This window comes from Ranitomeya imitator, chromosome 6 (genome assembly GCF_032444005.1).
Source record: "Ranitomeya imitator isolate aRanImi1 chromosome 6, aRanImi1.pri, whole genome shotgun sequence".
NCBI lineage: Eukaryota > Metazoa > Chordata > Amphibia > Anura > Dendrobatidae > Ranitomeya > Ranitomeya imitator.
In genome coordinates this window covers 81,826,982-81,851,412 of record NC_091287.1, presented here as the reverse complement: position 1 = coordinate 81,851,412, position 24,431 = coordinate 81,826,982, and the positions used below count along the sequence as shown (strand labels likewise).

General features: G+C 47.0%; 1 protein-coding gene across 1 annotated transcript; it reads right to left on the bottom strand.

Annotated features, from left to right (window-relative positions):
• Window positions 1-254: 254 nt before the first annotated feature.
• On the bottom strand, window positions 255-16,486 carry POLR1F (RNA polymerase I subunit F). The gene is made up of 4 exons (XM_069729823.1): window positions 16,201-16,486; window positions 15,156-15,297; window positions 3,383-3,588; window positions 255-1,544 (listed from the first exon to the last, which is right to left on the bottom strand). The coding sequence occupies exons 1-4, from the start codon at window positions 16,437-16,439 to the stop codon at window positions 893-895; spliced, it is 1,239 nt and encodes a 412-aa protein (XP_069585924.1). The 5' UTR covers window positions 16,440-16,486; the 3' UTR covers window positions 255-892.
• Between the last annotated feature and the right edge of the window lie 7,945 nt (window positions 16,487-24,431).

Genomic DNA, 24,431 nt, shown 5'->3' with positions numbered 1-24,431 from the left:
AACATGACAGATCACAATACATAAGTTTAAAATCACATGATCACTATCCATTAGAAGCACTTTTCTGGCATAAAGCGATGTGATGGCAGGGAACCATCAGCCTTATTTGCCTTCATATCAGATGTTATAACTGTGACATTATGCCAGGCTTGAAGGGCAGGATACATTTTCCAATAAATCAATGTAATATCTTTTCTGAACATAACCCTGAAAAAGTTTAGGTGAAATGACCGAGCAACAAGATTCAAAGGATATCCAGTCTCTAAAAATATATATTTTATTAATTCAAATTTACGCCATTAATAAGTTTGCTCTCATAGTCATACATTTGTACATCACTGCTCTGCGTCCTGAAGTTCAGCATTATTTCATATTCTATGCTGCGATCATGCCCCCTGATAAGGATGTTTGCTTTCTAAAAACGCCTGTAGCCGAGCTAAATCAGTGGCTGTAGACTGAGTGAAAGGAACAGAAGACTTTTGGGAAATGTAATCTTTAGTCTCAATAGCACAGCAGGACCTCACCTGTATTCTCACTTATGTGAGCTTCATTTATTTGAAAGTGTAATAAAGGTAGCATACCGCTTTAATTTATTCATTAAATCTGAACTCTGCTCCATTACACTTACATCCAGTAAAAAATCTTGGTGTGACTGCATCAGGGTCAGATTATCCCATACATTGTACGGCAATACTGACTGCTATTAAAACGGATGGGGGACAAAAATATTAAAATATTTTCTCTTAAGAAAAACAAGAATTTCTGCAGGTCCACAATCTCTTTATATTCAATAATGTTTTGGCTGTTTGCAGCCACTTTGTCCTCTGTATCATCTTTGGCCTGAAACCCACTAGAGCTTAGTAAAATTGGGTTATTCAAATGAAGCAGTGTCCTAATCCAGGATGGCAGAAGTGTTTTTGTGTTTCTTCTTCCGTTTCTTTATGGCTACAGGTTCCGTCACTTGTCCTTCTAATCCACCATCTCCGGTCAGTATTGAATCTTCTGTCCCATTGTGTAAGCTGCTCTCAAGATCAGCAAGGTCTCTTTCTTTTTTTTTCTTGGACTTTTTGGCTTTATGTTCTCGATATGAGGAGACCACTGATGCGCTGTCAGATCCAACTACACCGCTGTCTACTGCTACATCATTGTCAATGTTTTGTAAAGAATCCCGATGCTTCTTCTTTTTCTTTTTTGTATTTGATTGCAACGAGGTCTGCATGATGGAATCATCAACATTTCCATCTACTTCTAGAAATAGATCTTGCGAAAAGATTTCCTGATGTTTGTGTTTCTTTCTCTTTTTCTTGGGAGCTTCTTCCAAACTCAAGTTAGTATCTTGCTCGTTCTCTGTGCATTCGTTTTGAGCAAAGGTTTCTTTGTACGAACGTTTCTTGCCTTTTGATTTTGAGGTGTCCCGTGATGGCATGGTCGTCTCATCAACTACCCCTTCCTCTGTAATTTCAGAACCGTTCTTGACGAGTGATGTATTGGCATTCTGTTCTTCGGACATTGCATTCATTTTATTAATAGCTTCAGCTTCCATTCTGGAAAAGAACAAACAAAAACACTGGGTGACTTTTGGTATCGATATACAGATTTATTATTTCTGGATGTGCATTTCAATAAGAAACACAAAAAAGCAAATAGCTGTGAAAGTGCGCTGTACTTTGACTCTTTCAAGACTTAGCGATTATTCCTTGTTGTTTTTTCTCCTCTTCTATCAAGAGCCATGACTATTTTTCCCCAATGACAGCTTGTTTTTGGGGAGACACGATTGTAGCTTTGAGGGATATCATTCACGTGGACGTAATATGGAGAAAAAGCTAAATAAAACCCTATCCTGTTGTCATTTTGTTTTCAATTACCTGACAATGATTCTTCAGGTCAGTTTGAGTACAGCGATACCAAACTTAGTGGCTAAAAAAAAAAAAAAAAAAAAATACTCCGACCTTTATAAACAAAGAAAAAAAGACGAACATCATGTCTGTTTTCTGAGACTATAACTTTATTTTTCTGTTCATAGAGCTGTGTAAAGGTTTGGTTTTTTCGATCAACAGATTCCCTTTAAAAAGTGCAATTAAAATCAGTCAAAATCTTGCAGCAAACTTATAATAGTATTAAAGGGAACCTGTCACGCCCCCAGGCGTTTGTAACTAAAAGAGCCACCTTGTGCTGCACTAATGCTGCATTCTGACAAGGTGGCTCTTTTAGTTCTTGTTCCTTCCACTGCTGAAAGAATCGTTTATCAAATTTGTCCCTCATACCGTGAAATCACCACGGGGGCAGGTCTTTCCCCCCTAATCCAGATACCTCGCATCCGTCACTCAGAGCCTCCGGGCGCCGCCGCCTCTTCCTTCATTAGCGTCCCCGGCGCCTGAGCTGTAAGTTCGAAGGGCAGCGCAACAGCGCATGCCCGAAAAAAATACGCAGTTGCGCTGCCCTTCGAACTTACAGCGCAGGCGCCGGGGACGCTAATGAAGGAAGAGGCGGCGGCGCAAAGAGGCCCTGAGTGACGGCTGTGAGGCGATTTCACGGTATGAGGGACAAATTTGATAAACGATTCTTTCAGCAGTGGCAGGAACAATAACTAAAAGAGCCACCTTGTCAGAATGCAGCATTGGTGCAGCACAAGGTGGCTCTTTTAGTTACAAATGCCTGAGAGGGGTGACAGGTTCCCTTTAATATAAGCTCAGTGCGCAAAAAATATAATTTTACATTTTTTGTCCTTCGGCAGATGGCAGCAACGTAGGCCTACAGCAGGCCCCAGCTGCCATAGTGACCCACAGGAGCCCCGTAATCGCATCACAAGGCTAGTTCCATTTAAATGCCACTGTCAGATGCCACCTATTTAATAAATCCTACTTAATATAGTCAGTATGTCTCGAATATGGAGAGTTCAGCTCCTGAGCCCCAATCCATACACAGGATTCCCTGTGATCATGAACACTATTGGTGTTAAGTGGTTAATGGTACTTCACCTAGTGGAAATAAAACTGTACTGCACTCTTTACAAACTAGAAGTAGATTGTATGGGCAAAGTCATGCCATATATTAATCTCTCCTAACTGGAGCGCATACCAGAGCTGTAATAGAGGAGCTTTATTAGGATTTATATTTATGGTATTAGTTATCTGCTGTCATGTCTCCCACACAAGTCTATTAGTGAATAAGAGTGCCCAGACACAGATATCCATGTATGACGGGTCGAAAACAGATTGCAATGCACAGATTGGCTGCGGATCTCTTGACCTGAACTTACCCCTTTTATACATGCCTACAACCCTGGAGACCAGTGCCGGTTTGTGCATTGAGGGATATGCACGATCCGTGATACATGGACGGGTGAATTATACACAGTTTATGTAAATCCGTAACAACTTACGTTCTACTCAATCTCCCGCGAATGCAGAGCACTCCCACTGCGTCCGAATCCAATCGGAAGACTTCAAATTCGAGCTGATCACCTACATGCACGTCCACGTGCTGCCAGGCTTCAACGGGCATCTTCATGGGCCTCGGTATGGAAGCATTGAAACAGCCATGGACAAGGCAGCCGATGTGACTGGGAGCCTTCTTGTTGACCACGCCCTAGGAGAACATTTAGATATTCAAAATGGCTGACAACAGAACAAAATATTGAATAGAAAAATCTAATCTAATATGTTTTGAAGACAAAGGGTTAAGCGTGTTAATTAAAATAATAGAGAATCCTTCGGTCATGAAGGAATTATTTTAGCGAGTAATAGTTTCACCAGGCTTGATGAGAATAAGGAGCCTAATCAAAAACTGGATGACAATCTTTCATCCTTAAAGGGAACCGGTCACCTGAATTTGACGGGACAGGTTTGCGGTCATATGGGTGGGGTTTTCGGGTGTTTGATACACCCTTTCCTTACCCGCTGGCTGCATGCTGGCTGCAATATTGGATTGAAGTTCATGCTGTGTCCTCCGAAGAACACGCCTGCGCAAGGCGCAAGATTGCCTTGTGCAGGCGTGTACTTCGGAGGACACAGCATGAACTTCAACCCAATATTGCGGCCAGCGGGTAAGGAAAGGGTGAATCAAACACCCAAAAACCCCGCCCATATGACCGCAAACCTGTCCCGCCAAATTCAGGTGACAGGTTCCCTTTAAGACCGCATTAGTCTGTAGAATAACATCTTGGTGGCACATATTGATACCCGCCACCATCTTTCACCCATAGAATTATTCCGTATTGGCCAATGGTGCTGTAGAAGTTTAGTATGTCGGGTAAATGGAAGATGGTAGAAAGTGCTGTCTGAAAAGAGCCCCTATTAGCTGAGAGCCGCAGTCAAAGAATGGAGGTGCAGGCTCCCCGTGTGAATAGTATGGTAGACCACATGCCCATCTCCTGACCCACGGGATCTGTGGGGAAACGTGCACTACTGCTCAATACACTCGGCCTAATGGGCATGTAGAGATAAACCTGTCTCCTGGTCTGGAGGACCACAGTGTTAATAAAAAGACTGTACACTGAATAGTGACCATGATGTGCAACAAAGAACCATTGGCACGGAGTACCAGCAGTTTTTCTTAAGGCTAACCAGTAACCAGGGCTGTGGAGTGGGTAAGCCAAACCTCCGACAACTCAAATTCCATGACACTGACTCCAACTTTCTTTTTACTTTTCTTTAACCCGTTCCCCATTTATTCTCAACCCAAAATTACTTATTTTCATTTTCCATTTATTTTCTATGTATTTATTTATTTCAACTCAAGTTCTTCTCTGTGAATAATCATTAGTTTGGACTCCTACTTTATATTTTACTTGTCCCGTATATTTTACCTGTATTATTTTCTGGATTATCTGTCTGCCATATTATTTTACTAATTACGGTGCTGCAGAGACCACATCCTACTACGCAGACGCTGCCATGGCAACTACCAATGTCCCCGCATGCGCCGGAATCAGTCCTACCGCGCAAGTGCAAGGAATCACTATGGCAACAATCACCGCTGCACACAGCGTAGGCGCCGCAGAGATATTGTGAACCACATCCTACTATGCAGACGCTGCCATGATAACAATAGCAACCACTGCTGTCCCCACTAGGCGCTGCACCGGAATCGGCCCTACCGCGCAAGTGCAAGGAATCACTATGGTAACAATCACTGCTGCACACAGCGTAGGCGCCGCAGAGATATTGTGAACCACATCCTACTATGCAGACGCTGCCATGATAACAATAGCAACCACTGCTGTCCCCACTAGGCGCTGCACCGGAATCGGCCCTACCGCGCAAGTGCAAGGAATCACTATGGTAACAATCACCACTGCACACGGCGTAGGCGCCGCAGAGATATTTTGAACCACATCCTACTACGCAGATGCTGCCATGGTCACAATAGCAACCACCGCTATCCCCACTAGGAACTGTGAATGCACCAGAATCAGCCCTACTGCGCAAGAAATCACTATGATAACAATCACCGCTGCACACGGCGCAGGCGTCTCACCACGTCTGGTCACATGACCGGCCTGAGCATTTATACAGCGGCATCGCCCTTTAACGCCACAGCCGCTCTTTTGGCCGGGACACATACTGTGTTGGCACCTCCCACTTTGCCACCAACACTGGCTTCCAGGGCCAGGATTGCGGTCCCTACTGCGCTGCCAATGGATATGAGACGACCAGATATGACAGATAAGTCCTGTTTAGTTCACATGCAGATCCCTTAAGTTACATGGTTTACTTATTTACAGACCTAAGCATTTATAATCCTTTCGGGCAAGTGTGCACATACAGCGCCGTTACCGCTATCTACTTCAGTCCCTGATGGCTCAACGCTACACGGGCAAGTATGATATAGCCAATCATTTAATGGGAACTTTATCACTTGAAAAGTACAGTAGAAATATCTACTTATTTGGTTATGTTGCAGCAAACCCTTTTGGGATATTCCCTGTTTGGATCACTGGCCATATATTCCTGTATGGGGTAAATACCTATTTCTATATTCTAACCCCCAGATGCCTTTAAATATTAAATTCTCACAGATTTCTAGAAGTCTATTCACAATATTGCACTTTAGGCGAGGAGGTTATCCGGGACTTATGGAGATATACACATATATAGTGATATATGCATTCGGCTAGCTCTTATTATCTCCTATCACCTCAAACAGGTTAAACGTACCGTCACACATAACGATATCGTTAACGATATCGTTGCTTTTTGTGATGTAGCAATGATATCGTTAAGGAAATAGTTATGTGTGACAGCGACCAACGATCAGGCCCCTGCTGGGAGATCGTTGGTCGCTGAGGAAAGTCCAGAACTTTATTTCGTCGCTGGACTCCCTGCAGACATCGCTGGATCGGCGTGTGTGACACCGATCCAGCGATGTCTTCACTGGTAACCAGGGTAAACATTGGGTTACTAAGCGCAGGGCCGCGCTTAGTAACCCGATGTTTACCCTGGTTACCAGCATAAACGTTAAAAAAACACCAAGGTTACTTACTGGTAGCCGGTTTTTCCGGAGCCCATGACAGCACACCTGAGAGAGGGGATCCGCCCAGTCAGGACAGGAAACCTACTGAAATAAAAGGGCGGTACATCTCCCTCGCTTCAGTTGGTTTTCAGAGCATGAGAGGCCTCCTTGGTTAGTACACATGGTAATCCACCACCACATTATAATAATAACAAAAACACCCAACTAAAAGTGCACACCGAAGGGTGAAAAAAGGGAGGGAATATACAGGTGCTGTCATGGGCTCCGGAAAAACCGGCTACCAGTAAGTAACCTTGGTGTTTTCCCGTCTCCCATGACAGCACACCTGAGAGATTTTTGGAGAAAGGAACACCTTAGGGAGGGACCACCGCTTGCAGCACCCTTCTACCAAAGGTAAGGTCAGTAGAGGAGGATAGATCTAGTCGGTAGTGTTTAAAGAAGGTACAGTGGGGCAAAAAAGTATTTAGTCAGTCAGCAATAGTGCAAGTTCCACCACTTAAAAAGATGAGAAGCGTCTGTAATTTACATCATAGGTAGACCTCAACTATGGGAGACAAACTGAGAAAAAAAAAATCCAGAAAATCACATTGTCTGTTTTTTTAACATTTTATTTGCATATTATGGTGGAAAATAAGTATTTGGTCAGAAACAAACAATCAAGATTTCAGGCTCTCACAGACCTGTAACTTCTTCTTTAAGAGTCTCCTCTTTCCTCCACTCATTACCTGTAGTAACGGCACCTATTTAAACTTGTTATCAGTATAAAAAGACACCTGTGCACACCCTCAAACAGTCTGACTCCAAACTCCACTATGGTGAAGACCAAAGAGCTGTCAAAGGACACCAGAAACAAAATTGTAGCCCTGCACCAGGCTGGGAAGACTGAATCTGCAATAGGCAACCAGCTTGGAGTGAAGAAATCAACAGTGGGAGCAATAATTAGAAAATGGAAGACATACAAGACCACTGATAATCTCCCTCGATCTGGGGCTCCACGCAAAATCCCACCCCGTGGGGTCAGAATGATCACAAGAATGGTGAGCAAAAATCCCAGAACCAAGTGGGGGGACCTAGTGAATGAACTGCAGAGAGCTGGGACCAATATAACAAGGCCTACCATAAGTAACACACTACGCCACCATGGACTCAGATCCTGCAGTGCCAGACGTGTCCCACTGCTTAAGCCAGTACATGTCCGGGCCCGTCTGAAGTTTGCTAGAGAGCATTTGGATGATCCAGAGGAGTTTTGGGAGAATGTCCTATGGTCTGATGAAACCAAACTGGAACTGTTTGGTAGAAACACAACTTGTCGTGTTTGGAGGAAAAAGAATACTGAGTTGCATCCATCAAACACCATACCTACTGTAAAGCATGGTGGTGGAAACATCTTGCTTTGGGGCTGTTTCTCTGCAAAGGGGCCAGGACGACTGATCCGGGTACATGAAAGAATGAATGGGGCCATGTATCGTGAGATTTTGAGTGCAAACCTCCTTCCATCAGCAAGGGCATTGAAGATGAAACGTGGCTGGGTCTTTCAACATGACAATGATCCAAAGCACACCGCCAGGGCAACGAAGGAGTGGCTTCTTAAGAAGCATTTCAAGGTCCTGGAGTGGCCTAGCCAGTCTCCAGATCTCAACCCTATAGAAAACCTTTGGAGGGAGTTGAAAGTCCGTGTTGCCAAGCGAAAAGCCAAAAACATCACTGCTCTAGAGGAGATCTGCATGGAGGAATGGGCCAACATACCAACAACAGTGTGTGGCAACCTTGTTAAGACTTACAGAAAACGTTTGACCTCTGTCATTGCCAACAAAGGATTGCAAAGGATTACAAAGTATTGAGAGGAAATTTTGTTTCTGACCAAATACTTATTTTCCACCATAATATGCAAATAAAATGTTAAAAAAACAGACAGTGTGATTTTTTGGATTTTTTTTTCTCAGTTTGTCTCCCATAGTTGAGGTCTACCTATGATGTAAATTACAGACGCCTCTCATCTTTTTAAGTGGTGGAACTTGCACTATTGCTGACTGACTAAATACTTTTTTGCCCCACTGTAGATGGTGAGGACCAGGTAGCAGCCTTACATATCTGATCAAGCGATACCTCTGCTTTTTCTGCCCAGGAAGTAGCCACGGCCCTGGTGGAGTGAGCCTTGATGCCATCAGGGATCGGAACGCCACATGCAGTATAGGATAAGCTAATGGCCTCCCTAATCCATCTGGCAATAGTACCTTTGGACACCCCATGACCTTTCCTGCTACCCTGGAAGGCTACAAACAGAGACTGATCCTTCCTCCACTGACTAGTCAAGGATATGTACTGCAACATAGACCTTCTTACATCAAGAGTGTGAAACCCCTCCTCACCTGGATTTTTTGGATTAGCACAAAAAGAGGGTAATACAATTTCCTGACTCCTATGAAATTTAAGGACTACCTTAGGTAGGTAAGCCGGGTCTGGTCTTAGAACCACCCTGTCGTCATATATCTGAGTGTATGGAGGACAAACAGACAGGGCTTGTAAGTCACTCACTCTACGTGCGTATGTCAAGGCTACCAATAGCACGGTTTTTAAAGTAAGAAATTTTATTGATAATTCTTGCAAGGGCTCAAAAGGTTTCTTAGTTAGAGCATCTAAAACGAGATTTAAATCCCAGGGAGGAATTTTTTGAATTACTACAGGTCTAGACCTACTACATGATCTAATGAACCGAGCAACCCATTTATTGGAGGCTAAATTGCAATGATATAAAGCTCCTAATGCTGACACTTGAACCTTAAGTGTATTGGTAGCCAGTCCTAGCTGTAAGCCTGCTTACAGAAACTCTAAAATAGCACCCACAGGAGCCTCGTCTGTCAAAGGTTGTCCTAAAAACTCTAGAAATCTCTTCCATGTCCTACCATAAATTCTTGATGTAACCGGCTTCCTGCTTTTCAACAGGGTGGAGACTAACCCTGGCGAGAATCCCTGTCGGCTCAGTAATGCCCTCTCAAATTCCAGGCTGCCAGATGGAAGCCCTTCACTTGAGAGTGGCATACTGGACCCTGGGTAAGCAGGTCCGGGACCTCTGGTAGGATCCATGGATCGGTTACCGACATTTGTCTTAAGAGAGAAAACCATGGCCTTTTCGGCCAGAATGGAGCAATCAGAATCATTCTTGCCTGCTCCGACCTGATCTTCCTCACTACAACCGGTATTAACGCTATTGGGGGAAACACGTAAGCGAGACTGAACTTCCATGGAATGCGGAGGGCATCTACTGCAACCGGGTTCCCCCTCGGGTCTAGCGAACAGAACCTCTTCACCTTCCTGTTTTGAAGCGTGGCAAACAAGTCTATTACTGGTTCTCCCCAGGCCTGTACTATTTGTCGGAATACCCTGGGATTCAGTGACCATTCTCCCTGTCTTAGCTTTTTTCGACTTAAGTAGTCCGCCTTCGTGTTTTCGACCCCCTTTATGTGTAGAGCTGTGATGGACAGTAGGTGAGATTCTGCTAACTGAAGGAGCGCCGATGTTGCTTTCATGAGTGAAAAGGATCTCGTTCCCCCCTGATGGTTGATATATGCTACTACCGCGTAATTGTCGGACATTACTCTGGTATGACGACCCTGAAGAATTGGGAGGAAATGTTTTACTGCCCTTTCTACAGCCCATAACTCTCTTATATTGGATGTTTGAAGTTTTTCTGTATGGGACCAGGACCCCTGAACGGAAAGGGACCTCAGATGTGCACCCCATCCTGTACCACTCGCGTCTGTTGTGATCACATCCTCTATTGGAGTCAGCCACTGAACCCCTGAGCTCAAGTGATCCCTTACTGACCACCAGACTAGGGAATCTCTGACGCGTATTGAGAGGTGAATTTTTCCCTCTAAATGCCCTTCTAACAACCTCTGTGTTGACAGGACCTCCCACTGTAATTGCCTCAGGTGAAGTTGTGCCCATTTTACAGCAGGAATACAGGATGTTAGTGACCCTAGCAGGGACATTGCCTTTCTCAGTGTCATTACAGGGTGATGTATCGCCAATTCCACAAGACTTTGTATTTTTGATATTTTGTTCTCCGGCAGGAGACAGAGTTGACGCGTGGAGTCCAGAACTAACCCCAGGAAGGATTGAACCTTCACCGGTGTTAATCTTGACTTGGCGACATTTACTTCCCAACCTAATACTGCTAGGGTCGTAGTCACTTCTTCTATCTGCGCAAGAAAGTGATCCACTGTTCTGCCTATTATTAGGAAGTCGTCTAGGTACGGGACGATGACTATGTCCCGGGAACGGAGGAAGGACATGACCTCTGACATTAACTTTGTAAATATCCTTGGCGCTATTGATAGACCAAATGGAAGGGCAGCATACTGGTAGTGTTTGAGCTGACCTTGGACGAACAGCGCTACCCTCAGAAATTTTTGATAGTCTTGATGAATTGGGACATGGTAGTACGCGTCCTTTAAGTCTATAGCTGCCATGAAGCAGTCTGGAAACAGCATTTTTATTGCTGAGCTTACCGACTCCATCTTGAAGGAGTAATTTTGTATTGACCGATTCAGTTTTATTAGGTTGACAATAGTCCTTAGTGAGCCATCTGGTTTTCGTATCAAGAAGAGGGGAATAAAACCCTTCTCCTTCCTCTACTTTTGGAACTTCTACTAGGACCTTTTTTAGAACTAGCCCCAATACCTCTGTTTCCAGAGCTAGTTGTTCTTCTGGAAGCTTCCTGCAAGGTGTTAACACAAAAGTGTGTCGAGGTGGATGGATAAACTTTATTTTTAGTCCGTTGCTGACAACATTCAACGCCCAATGACTGGAGGAAATATTCAACCAGGCGTGACGATAGAAAGAAAGCCTTCCCCCTACTTCTAGCATGGCGTCATTGGGGGGGGGGCTTTTTTGTGGATGTGGAGGGACCCTTAAACATATACCCCGATCCTTTTCTATCTCTATAATCCCAGTTTCTTCTATCCCCTGGAGGGCGACCTCTATTAAATTTTCCTCTCCGAAAATAAGGCCGTCTAATATCCACTGGAAAACGGGGGAAACCTTTTTTCTTGTCGCCAGCTTTCTCTAAAATGTCCTCCAGTTTCTGACCGAAGAGGAATTTGCCGTCGCACGGAATGGAAGAGTCTATTTTTTGAGGGTAAGTCCCCTGGGCACCCCTTCAACCACAAGGCACGTCTTGCCGCATTAGACAATCCCGCTGCCCTAGCTGCAAGTCTAACATAGTCGGCTGAGGAATCCGCTATAAAGGCTGCTGCTCCTTGTGCCATTGCCATATTGGCTAGAATTTCATCTCTCGGCACTCTAGATTTTAATTGATCTTCTAATTGTTGCAGCCAGACTATAAGGGAGCGGGCAACACATGTACCAGCTATTGCCGGCTTTAAACCCCCTGCGGCTGCCTCCCAGGCATGTTTTAAAAAAGCATCGGCCTTTTTATCCAGAGGGTCTCTAAGGACACCTGAATCATCCAAGGGAAGGGAAGACCTCTTAGAAGATCTGGCCACTGCACCATCAATTTTGGGGGCTTTGTCCCATATTTCTGAATCCTTATCATCAAAAGGATAATGTCTCTTGGAAGCTGAGGGAAGACTACCCGACTTTTCAGGCTTCTTCCACTCCTTTTCTATAAGGGTTTTAATTCTATTATTTACAGGGAAGGTACGCTTCCTCTTCTCCTCCAAACCACCGAACATAACGTCCTCTACAGATCTGGACTCCTTCTCGTCCTTAAGGCCCATTGTAGCCCTAACAGACTTAACTAGTTATCTGTGTTTTCAGTTAGGAAGCATGGTCGGCCCCCAACATCACTATCCGAAGAGGAGCCCGAGAGTACAGAAGAGGATGAACAAGGAGACAGAGGTCTTTCTTGATATTCCTCATCAGATTGAGGGGTATCAGAATCTGGAACAGTCTCTAAGGCCTTGCCACTTCTCTTTTTAAGTGCTGATTTTAAAGACCCTTTAACCTCTGCTCTAATCATGGCCCTGAGGCTAGCGGCAAAGTCAGGGGTTTCATCTTGAATAGTTTTTTGAATGCAGTCCGCACAGAGGCTTTTCTGCCATTGGACTGCTAGCGGGGCTTTGCAGAGGGCACATTCTTTATTCTTGGACTTGGCACTAGCCTTCCTCGGCGTCTGATAAACAAGCAGAGATATGTAGCCCATTAACACCATGTGACATTCACGAAGATCACTCACCACCCGCTGACACTCAAGGGTACCGGCTTTTGAGGCTGATCTGGAGTACGGATAACGTCTCTCCTAGAAGCTGAGGAGTCCTGTGATTTCCGATCCGGATGGCTGCCGATTCTTCTCCTAGCATGCTGGTGAGCAGACATAACTCCTGATAAGTTTTCCTGCTGCTGCTGCTGCTGTGGTGAAGAGTTTGAGTGTTGCTCCATACAGTCTTAGTGGAGCTCTGTATATGTGAGCACTTTTCTTGTGGATTCACACCCTTTTAAAGGGTGATCCACTCTGCTCACCGCCTCCTCCGGTACCAATTACTGCCCCTCCCCCGCCTCTGCGCCCACCGGAGACCGCCAGGGGATTCCTGAGACGCCGCAGCGCTTGTTCATGGGCGCCGCCATCTTGGATCCGGTGCGCAGCGGCGACGTCACGAGGCCGCGCCTACTCCCAGCATGCCCCGCGCGCATCACCGCCGCGCACCCGGAAACCAGAGCCGGCGGCAGCAGAGGGGGAAGAGAGCGGCGTGGCAGCCGCAGAAGAGCCACAGGACTCCGGACTGCGCTGCCAAACGCCCACACGTGCGCTAAGGCCCCAGGACCTGCGAACGGCGCTTCCACACCCTGAAGGCCGGCCTACAGGCATTCTGCCTGTTCTTCCAGAGCCGGGACAGGAGTGGGTGAGTGGAATCTTCCATCAACGTACCGCCGTACATTCAGTACAAGGGTTTCCCTCAGGACAGGAAACCCAACTGAAGCGAGGGAGAGGTACCGCCCTTTTATTTCAGTAGGTTTCCTGTCCTGACTGGGCGGATCCCCTCTCTCAGGTGTGCTGTCATGGGAGACGGGAAAACAAACACTACATACTTACCTACCGCTGTCTGTCCCCGGCGCTGTGCTTCTCTGCACTCCTCCTGCATCCTGTGTCAGCGCTAGCCAGCCAGAAAGCACAGCGGTGACGTCACCGCTCTGCTTTCCGGCTGACCGGCGCTGACAGTGCAGAGGAAAGCAGAGCGCCGGAGGACAGACAGCTGAAGGTAAGTATGTAGTGTTTGTTTTTTTAACGTTTACGCTGGTAACCAGGGTAAACATCGGGTTACTAAGCGCGGCCCTGCGCTTAGTAACCCGATGTTTACCCTGGTTACCGGCATCGTTGGTCGCTGGAGAGCTGTCTGTGTGACCGCTCTCCAGCGACCAAACAGCGACGCTGCAGCGATCGACATCGTTGTCGGTATCGCAGCAGCGTCGCTTAGTGTGACGGTACCCTAAGACTTGGCCATCTTCTCAACTGATTACCTTTAAACAACAAAACGTCCACTGATAGAAACGAACCACCATAAAGGGTATGTGCATGTGTTTTACCTTCCGGAATGTGTGATTGGTAGTCTCTCTTAAAGGGAACCTGTCACCCTGAAAATCGCGGGTGAGGTAAGCCCACGGCATCAGGGGCTTATCTACAGCATTCTGTAATGCTGTAGATAAGCCCCCAATGTATCCTAAAAGATGAGAGGTTAGATTATACTCACCCAGGGGCGGTCCCACTGTTGGTCTGGGTCCGGCGCCTCCCATCTTCATAGGATGACGTCCTCTTCTGGTCTTGCGGCTCCAGCGCAGGCGTACTTTGTCTGCCCTGTTGAGGGCAGAGCAAAGTACTGCAGTGCGCAGGGAAAGGTCAGAGAGGCCCAGCACCTGTGCACAGCAGTACTTTGCTCTGTCCTCATCAGGGCAGACAAAGTACGCCTGTGCTGGAGCCGCAACGTGAAGACCAGAAGAGGACATCATCCTTTGAAGATGGGAGGCGCCGGACCCAGACCAACAGTGGGACCGCCCCTGGGTGAGTATAATCTAACGTCTTTTTCTCATCTTCCAGGTAACATCGGGGACTTATCTACAGCATTACAGAGTGCTGTAGATAAGCCCTTGATGTCGGTGGACTTAGCTCACCCGCGATTTTCGGGGTGACAGGTGCCCTTTAAATCTGACCTAACTCGTTTTCAATGTCCTTTGCAACACAGGTCTCAGGAAGAATATATTTCTCTATTTTTCTTGTTATCTGAGGACCCTGACATGTTTTCCATAATTGTACATATGATTCTTTCTTGAAATTGTAAAAAGTTTTTCCGTAAATTGCATATTTTGTATATATTGCTGTAGCACTGTATATAGTCATGTGACGTTGTATATAAATGCACCTGACGGTTCATTGTATTTTTTCTGTTTGTTACAGCATTATTGTGATCAAGGCCACTGGGTGGCTGAAACGCTAATTGCCTTATCACCTGTCGTTTCGGCTTCATCACCGTATCTCAATAAAGTGATCACCTAAGCAACTCCTTCTTGAGCTGGATAAGTGCAGTGATTTTTCACCTCAACTGACTCAGACTTCTCAGCCCTGCCAGCAACATATCTTCACAAGGGCAAGCAGAAACGCTTTTCAGACACCATAATACGCAGACGATAGAATATGCTCACACTGACGATCACAAGTCCAAACTTACCACAAGCTTCTCTCCGTACTGCGGCTGGAAAACCACAAAGTCAGCTTCAATATTGATGTGAATGTATCCCACGTCATCGTAAATGTCTCCCAACTCGCCAATCAGCTTGATGTTATCGTAGGCCACGGGGACGCCTTCCAATCTAGAAGGACAAAGATTCTATCACAAAACAGCTCTGCTGTGAAATGACAGTGTCAGGGCGCAGTCAGACGGACGGATTAACTGTAGAGATCGAAACTAAGCGCATGGACTGGCCGGAGGAGCAGCGGGCAGTCCGTGCATTGTGATCCGATCTTGCTTGAATAATATGTTCGAGTCCCCGCGGCTGCAAGACATGCAGGGATTTACTAACAAACAGATCATCCCTGCATGTGTTGTCAAACAGCAATGAGATACAGCCGCGGGGATCGAACATATTATTTCAGCGTGCCCGAGATACTCTGTCTGCACGGAGCATGCTCATATAACACCTTATCAGACCATGTTCGCTCATCACTAGTCCCCAGCTCTACAGGACTGATGGCAGCTGCTAAGTATCAGCACAGACAGCAGCAATCGGAGCTGGCGTTAAAGAGAAGGTCCGGGCAGCGCGTATCAGGCACTGGCTGTATGATCTCAGCCTGGCGCTTCACTCACTATTCCTGGGTCCAGCACTGAGCTCCCAGTGTCTACTACCGTCTGTGGTGCAGACATAATGAACACGGTGCGGTCAGTGGGCCCACATAGATAGAACGAGCCCCACAGAGCTGCTGCAGCCAATACCAGACCCGCCACCCCAGCAGAGACCCAGAGCTGGACCGGGGGATAGTGAATAAAGCACAGCGGCTTTTGTTAGTTTTTATATAACAACCTGCGCTGGTGACCAGTTTGCAGCACATAAACCCTCACACAGCTCCTTCGATGGTTAAATTAAAAGAAAAATGTTTTGATCTCAGAAGTGACAAACCCCAAAAGTTAGTCTTTACATCAGCAGCTAAAAAAACAAAACAAACAGTAACAATAACAAGCCCCCAGCAGCAGATGGCAGCACTGAGCGCGCACTTACATCACGTTGTACTTCAGCAGCTCGGCGGTCAGGTGCTCGGTTATACCGCTCCGCTTCTTGCTCATGTACTTGGGGGCCAGCGCTATATGTCTGCGGTGCGTCCTCACCGCCAAGCACGAATGATTGCTGTCAATGAACCCGCAGGCCTCGGAGAAGGACGGCAGCGTGAGGAACGAGAGGGCCGCCGGCTTCTCCGAGACATCGGCTGCGGAATCCCCGGGGTTGTCAGGAGCTGCCATACTGTACCGTCCACATGGCTGCCGTACAGGCGGCCCCGAATGATGACGTAGCCTCAAACCCACGTGCGGCACTAGAGGGCACCTGGTGGACTACTGCGGAGCCGCGGCCATGTTTGTGAAGACCATAATGCCTCCAATCACTGTGCGCCTGCGCGTACCACATGTACTGAGTACACACTGCAGAGCCGACTCCTTTCATTCACAGCAGAGAGACGGCTCAGTGTTATAGCTGCATGGTACGAGCACTGTTTTTTTTTTTACTATTTTCCTGTCATGTCAGTTTATGCAGGTTTTTGAAAAACTTATGTTAACCCCCTCCCCTCACCAGTACATTTTCATTTTGCACTTTTTTTTTGCCTTTCCTTTTGCGTCATTATTTTTTTCCTTTCAGCATCCCTCAGTTTTATAATATTGTACCTCAAATGGACTCCTTCCATAGGGGTTATTAGGGTTTTCTGTGTATTTGGCAAAAAAAGATAGGATGAGCTCGCATAGTAAGGAGGAGTGGGCATAGTGAGGACGAATGGGCATAGTAAGGAGGAGCGGGCATAGTAAGAGGTGGGCATACTAAGGAGTAGCGGGCATTAGGAGGAGCAGGCATAGTAAGGAGGAGCGGGCATAGTAAGGGGTGGTCATACTAAGGAGTAGCGGGCATTAGGAGGAGCAGGCATAGTAAGGAGGAGCGGGCATAGTAAGAGGTGGGCATACTAAGGAGTAGCGGGCATTAGGAGGAGCAGGCATAGTAAGGGGTGGGCATACTAAGGAGTAGCGGGCATTAGGAGGAGCAGGCATAGTAAGGAGGAGCAGGCATAGTAAGGGGTGGGCATACTAAGGAGTAGCGGGCATTAGGAGGAGCAGGCATAGTAAGGAGGAGCAGGCATAGTAAGGGGTGGGCATACTAAGGAGTAGCGGGCATTAGGAGGAGCAGGCATAGTAAGGAGGAGTGGGCACAGTAAGGAGGAGCGGGCATAGTGAGGACGAATGGGCATAGTTTAGATGAGCGGACATAGTAAGGAGGAGCGGGCATAGTAAGGGGTGGGCATACTAAGGAGTAGCGGGCATTAGGAGGAGCAGGCATAGTAAGGAGGAGTGGGCACAGTAAGGAGCGGGCATAGTGAGGACGAATGGGCATAGTTTAGATGAGCGGACATAGTAAGGAGGAGCGGGCATAGTAAGGATGAGCGGGCATAGTAAGGGGTGGGCATACTGAGGAGTAGCGGGCATTAGGAGGAGCAGGCATAGTAAGGAGCAGTGGGCACAGTAGCACCAGGCACAGCAGGGAGCAATGAGTACAGTAAAGAAGAGCTGGCACAGTAGGGAGGAGCTTGCATAGTAAATAGGAGAGAACACAGTAGGGAGGAGCTGGTACAATAATTAGGAGCAGAAAATAGAGAGGCGCATGCACAGTATGGAGGAGGTGGCATAATATGAAAACAAGGCACAGCAAGGAGCAGAGGACAACGGAAAAAGCATGCTCAGTAAGGAAGAGCGGATTCATTAAGGAGAACGAGGCACAGCAAGGAGCAGTGGGTACAGTAAGGAAGAGAGGATAAAAGAAAAAAGCAGCATGCAGAGTAGGGAGAAGTATTACTGTAAGGAGCAGTGGGCACAGTAAGGAGGAGTGGGTACAATGGGGAAGAGCTTTCATTGGCTGATGTAGCGCACTCACTTCCGATCCCCGCCTCTGCTTGTCTCTCTCTTTGCTGTATTGTAGATTTCTCCACAGAGCAGCTCATAAATAGAGATGAGCAAATATGTTCAGCAAGCTATAGCTCTTACCGAATAAGCTGCATCGGATACCTGGAGCGCTCCGATAATCAGCTGTTCCGAGCCGCAGCTGCAGGTGTCCCGGCTGTGTGACAGGCACAACTCATGCATGGATAGCCGCAACACATGATACATGCAGCTGCGGCTCGGAAAAGCTGATTATTGGAGCGCTCCAGTTAGGCCGGGATCACACTACAGCGAGATACGGCCGAGTCTCGCAGGTTAAAACCAAACTCTGGCACCGGCAGTCCAGAGCGGAGCGTGCGGCCGCACAGCAATACATGGAGCTGCATGCTCTGCTCCGGAGTGCCGGTGCCAGAGCTTGGTTTTAACCTGCGAGACTCGGCCGTATCTCGCTGTAGTGTGACTCCGGCCTTAGCCGTTTTCCCAATGCAGCTTATTCGGTAAGAGCTATAGCTTGCCTAATAAGGAGGGAGATGAAGATATTCGCTCATCTCTATTTATGAGCAGTTGGGTTACACAAACCTGCTTTGTGACACTGTCAGAGAGGATAACCCTTAGAATCATCCAATGTTAGCATTGGAAAGGCCCTACATGGTCTCCAGAGCTTATTTTAAATACAGGATATTACCAGAGATGCCTGACATGTACAAGTACTTCTCACTAAATTAGGATATCATAAAAAAGTTATTTTTTTCAGTTCTTCAATACAAAAAGTGAAACTCATTATATAGAGTCATTACAGAGTGATCTATTTCAAGTGTTTATTTCTGTTAATGGCGATTATGGCTTACAGCCAATGAAAATCCAAATGTCATTATCTTAGTAAATTAGAATAATTAACAAATAACACCTGCAAAGGCTTCCTAAGCGTTTAAACAGGTCCCTTAAGCTTTAGTCACACTAAATGACTTACCAGCGATCACGACCAGCGATATGACCTGGCCATGATCGTTGGTAAGTCGTTGTGTGGTCGCTGGGGAGCTGTCACACAGACGGCTCTCTCCAGCGCCCAACGATCAGGGGAACGACTTCGGCATCGTTGAAACTGTCTTCAACGATGCCGAAGTCCCCCTGCAGCACCCGGGTAACCAGGGTAAACATCGGGTTACTAAGTGCAGGGCCGCGCTTAGTAACCCGATATTTACCCTGGTTACCATTGTAAAAGTAAAAAAAAAAAAACACTACATACTCACATTCTGATGTCTGTCACGTCCCCCGCCGGCATCCACAGGGTTAAAACTGCTTTCGGCAAGAGCGCTGCTAATGCACGCGCTGCTGCCGAGAACTTCCCTGCACTGAATCTGTCAGCGCCGGCCGTCACAGCGGTGACGTCACCGCTGTGCTCTGCTTTACGGCCGGCGCTGACACAGTCAGTGCAGGGAAGCTCTCGGCAGCAGCGCGTGCATTAGCAGCGCTCTTGCCGAAAGCAGTTTTAACCCTGTGGATGCCAGAGGACGTGACAGACATCAGAATGTGAGTATGTACTGTTTTTTTTTTTTACTTTTACACTGGTAACCAGGGTAAATATCTGGTTACTAAGCGCGGCCCTGTACTTAGTAACCCGATATTTACCCTGGTTACAAGTGAACACATCGCTGGATCGGCGTCACACACGCCGATCCAGCGATGACAGTGGGTGATCAGCGACCAAAAAATGGTCCTGATCATTCCCCAACGACCAACGATCTCCCAGCAGGGGCCTGATCGTTGGTCGCTGTCACACATAACAAGATCATTAGCGGGATCGTAAATACGTCACCAAAAGCGTGACGTTGCAACGGTATCGTTAACAATATTGTTATGTGTGACTCCAGCTTTAGTCTATTTCAGTAGGCTCCACAATCATGGGGAAGACTGCTGACTGACAGATGTTCAGAAAACAATCATTGACACACTCCACAAGAAGGGTAAGCCACGAGAGGTCCTTGCTAAAGAAGCTAGCTGTTCACTGAGTGCTGTATCCAAGCATATTAATGGAAAGTTGAGTGGAAGGAAAATGTGTGGTAAAAGAAGGTGCACAAGCAACTGGAATAACTGCGGCCTTGACAGGATTGTTAAAGGGAACCTGTCACCCCCAAAATGGAAGTTGAGCTAAGCCCACCGGCATCAGGGGCTTATCTACAGCATTCTGTAATACTCTAGATAAGCCCCCGATGTATCCTGAAAGATGAGAAAAAGAGGTTAGATTATACTCACCTAGGGGCGTTCCCGCTGCTGTCCGGTTCGAAGGGCGTCGCAATTCCGGTCTGGGGCCTCGGAACACAGAAGATCCTACCAATATATTCGGAACACAGAAGGCCTCCCATCTTCTTAGGATGACGTCCTTTTCTTGTCTTCACGCTGCGGTTCCGGTTCAGGTGTACTTTGCCCTGTTAAGGGCAGAGCAAAGTACTGCAGCGCGCAGGCGTTGGGCCTCTCTGACCTTTCCCGGTGCCTGCGCACAGAGGACAAAGGATTGTCCCGGACTTTTATATTGATGGATGATCTTTCGAAACGGTCATCAATATCTGATCGGTGAGGGTGCTCCCGCTAATGACCTGTTCTGTGCGGTAGCCAGATTTTTTACATTGCAGAGCTGCATAGCTCCTGTCAACTGAGCAGTGGTCGATACTTAGTACTGCACATCAACCATTATTTGAATCAATGGGGCGCGTATGGGCAGTACTCTGCCGCAGCCACTATGCAGTTGATAGAGTTGTGCTGTGTAGCTCTGCAGTTCAGAACATCTGGCCAGCACCGAACTGATCATTGGTGGGGCTATCGGGTGTTACACACTCAGCAATCAGATATTGATGACCAATTTTAATGATAAGCCATCAATATAACAGTCCTGGACAATCCTTTTTTATTATTCTTATACATTTTTTATAGCGCCATTCTATGGCGCTTTACATGTGAAAAGGGGGCAAATATAGACAAATACAATAAACATGAGCAAAAACAAGGCACTAATAGGTACAGAAGGAGAGAGGAACCTGGCCGCGAGGGCTCACAGTCTACAGGGGATAGGTGAGGATACACTAGGAGAGGGTAGAGCTGGTTGTATGGCGGTTCAGTAGGTTGAGGATCACTGCAGGTTGTAGGCTTGTTGGAAGAGGTGAGTCTTCAGGTTCTTTTTGAAGGTTTCCGTAGTAAGCGAGAGTCTGATGTGTTGGGGTAGAGGGTTCCAGAGTATGGGGGAAGCACGAAAGATGTCTTGGATGTGGTTGTGGGAAGAAGCGATAAGAGGGGAGTAGAGAAGGAAATCTTGTGAGGATCGAAGGTTGCGTGTAGCTAAGTACCGGGAGACCATGTCACAGATGTAGGGAGGAGACAGGGTGTGGATGTCATAGTAAAGGTTTTTTAACTGGAGTCTCTGGATGATAGGAAACCAGTGAAGGGCTTGGCATAGGGGAGAGGCTGGGGAATAGCGGGTAGACAGGTAGATTAGTCAGGCAGCAGAGTGTAGGATGGATTGGAGTGGTGCCAGAGTGCTAGAGGGGAGGCCAGAGAGTAGGAGATTGCAGTAGTTAAGGCGGGAGATGATAAGGGTGTGCACTAGTTTTTTTGTGGTTTCATGGTCAAGGAATTTACGGATACGGGAAATATTTTTTAGTTTGAGACGGCAGGAGGAGGCAAGGGCTTGGATATGTTGCTTGAAATAGTGGGCAGAGTCGGGGATCACCCCAAGGCATCCTGTATGTAGGACTGAGGAAAGTCAGCAGCCATTGACATTGATGGATAGGTCTGGTGAAGGGGTAGAGTGAGATGGGGAAAGATGAATTCTGTTTTGTCCATGTTCAGTTTTAGAAAGCGAGCAGAAAAGAAGGCCGAGATAGCAGACAGACATTGTTTGATTTTGGTGAGTAAGGAGGTGAGGTCAGGTCTGGATAGGTAGATCTGCATGTCATTGGCGTAGAGATGATACTTCAAACTGTGGGATTCGATGAGCTGTCCCAGGCCAAAGGTGTAGATGGAGAAGTCTAGGAGTCATAGTACTGAGCCTTGAGAAACACCGACACACGGGGCGAGGTGAGGAGGTGGTGTGGGAGAGGGAGACACTAAGGCTATGTGCACACGTCAGGATTTCTGGCAGAAATTTTCCTGACAAAAACCTGACATTTCTGCCAGAAATCCGCATGCGTTTTTTTTCGCGTTTTTTGTGCGCTTTTGATGCGTTTTTTGCGCGTTTTTGATGCGTTTTTTCTTGCGTTTTTTCCAAATGCATAGAATAGCGGGAAAAATGTGAAAAAAATGCAAAATTAATGAACATGCTGCTTTTTTTTACCACGATGCATTTTTTTCGCGGAAAAAAACGCATCATGTGCACAAAAATTGCAGAATGCATTCTAAATGATAGGATGCATATGTCTGCAGTTTCTAATGCGGTTTTATCGCGAAAAAACTTGAAAAAAACTTGAAAAAACCTGAACGTGTGCACATACCCTGAATCTTCAGTCTGTTAGATAAGATCCAGGACAGGGCCAAGTCTGTGATGCCAAGAGAGAGAGAGAGAGAATCTGTAGCAGGAGGGAGTGGTCCACAGTGTCAAAGGCAGAAGACAGGTCTAGGAGAAGGAGGACAGTAGTGTCGCTTGCTCTTGGCGGTTAGTAGGTCATTGATGACTTTAGTTAGGGCAGATTCAGATGAGTGATGGGGTCGGAAGCCAGATTGTAACTGGTCAAAGAGGGAGCAGGAGGAGAGGTACGAGGACAGTTCAAGATGGACATGCTGTTCCAGTAGTTTTGAGGCATAAGGGAGAAGAGATGTCAGGGGATAGCTAGACACAGAGGATGGGTCGAGGGAGGGCTTTTTGAGGATGGGTGTAATCGAGGTATGCTTGAAGGATGAGGAGAAGGCACCAGTTGTGAGTGAGAGGTTGAAGAGGTATGTTAGGGTTGGGATGAAGACTGTGGTGAGGTTAGGGATGAGGTGTGATGGGAGCAGGTCAAGGATGCAAGTGGTGAGATGTAATCTTGACAGGAGGGTGGAGAGCTGATCTTCTGTCATGGTGGAGAAGCTGGTTTTGGAGCAACAGGGATGAACGGTCGAGGGAGGGCTCTTTGAGGATGGGTGTGATCGAGGCATGTTTGAAGGATGAGGGGAAGACACCAGTTGTGGTTGAGAGGTTGAAGAGGTGTGTTAGGGTTGGGATTAAGACTGTGGTGAGGTTAGGGATGAGGTGGGATGGGAGCAGGTCAAGCGTGCAAGTGGTGAGACGTAATCTTGACAGGAGGGTGGAGAGCTGATCTGTCATGGTGTAGAAGCTGGTTTTGGAGCAACAGGGTTGAACGGCTAAGAGGGGTATTAAGGGCTGCGGGCAAAAGCTTTCTCTGATCGTATCAATCTTCTGTTTAAAGAAAGAGGCAAAGTCTTCTGCAGAAATGAGAGGAGAGGGAGGAGTTGCTGGGGGACAGAGTATAGAATTGAATGTGTTGAAAGGCTGTTTAGGGTTGTGAGACAGGGAGGATATGAGACATGAGAAGTAAGTTTGTTTTGTGGCAGTGAGCGTGGACTTGAAGCTGGCGAGGGACTGCTTGTATGCAATGAAGTGGTCAGCAGAGCGGGATCGCTTCCATCTCCGCTCAGTGACCGTGGAAGTCCGTCTCTGTTCTTTGGTTAGGCTGGTCAGCCAGGGCTGCCTGTTGATTGTACGAGTTTTGCTATGCATGGGGGGGGCGGCTGAGTCAAGTGTTGCTGTTATTGTGGTGTTATAAAAACTGGATGTAGCATCTGTGTCATGAAGGGAAGTTATGTCTTTAAGAGGGAGAAGGGACTCAGGGAGAGATTGTAAATTGAGGTGTTTGAGATTTCTGCGAGGGTGAGTGAGTTTGTGGAGTGGGGGTTGCGCGGGAAGAGAATGTCAGTAGATTGTGGTCAGACAGGGGGAGGGGTGAGTTAGTTTGATTAGTAAGGGAACAGAAGCAGGAAAAGATAAGGTCCAGTGTGTGACCATCTTCGTGAGTGACCGCAAAGGACCATTGAGTGAGGCTGAAGGAGGCAGTGAGCGATAAAAGTTTAGAAGCAGCTGAGGTGGAAGTCACCCATGATGATAGTTTGGATGTCAGCGGAGAGGAAGTGAAGTAGCCAGGTGGTGAAGTGATCAAGAAAGGTGGAGATGGCTAGTTCTAGGAGCGGTAGATGACAGCCAGTTGGAAGTTGGAGGGGGAGTAGATGTGGACGGAGTGCACCTCAAACAAGGGAAGAGTAGTGGAGTGTGGTAACGGAATTGGAATAAAGGAGCAGATGTCAAACAGGAGCAAGCCAACTCCTCCACCACGT

Bases quoted from the DNA above. Each gene is read 5' to 3' on its own strand.
- POLR1F (XM_069729823.1), bottom strand. From the start codon at position 16,439: ATGGCAGCTCCTGACAACCCCGGGGATTCCGCAGCCGATGTCTCGGAG. The intron at 15,298-16,200 runs GTAAGTGCGCGC...TTGTCCTTCTAG, and splicing joins CTGCTGAAGTACAACGTGAT to ATTGGAAGGCGTCCCCGTGG. The intron at 1,545-3,382 runs GTAAGTTGTTAC...GTTCTTTTCCAG, and splicing joins CGCGGGAGATTGAGTAGAAC to AATGGAAGCTGAAGCTATTA.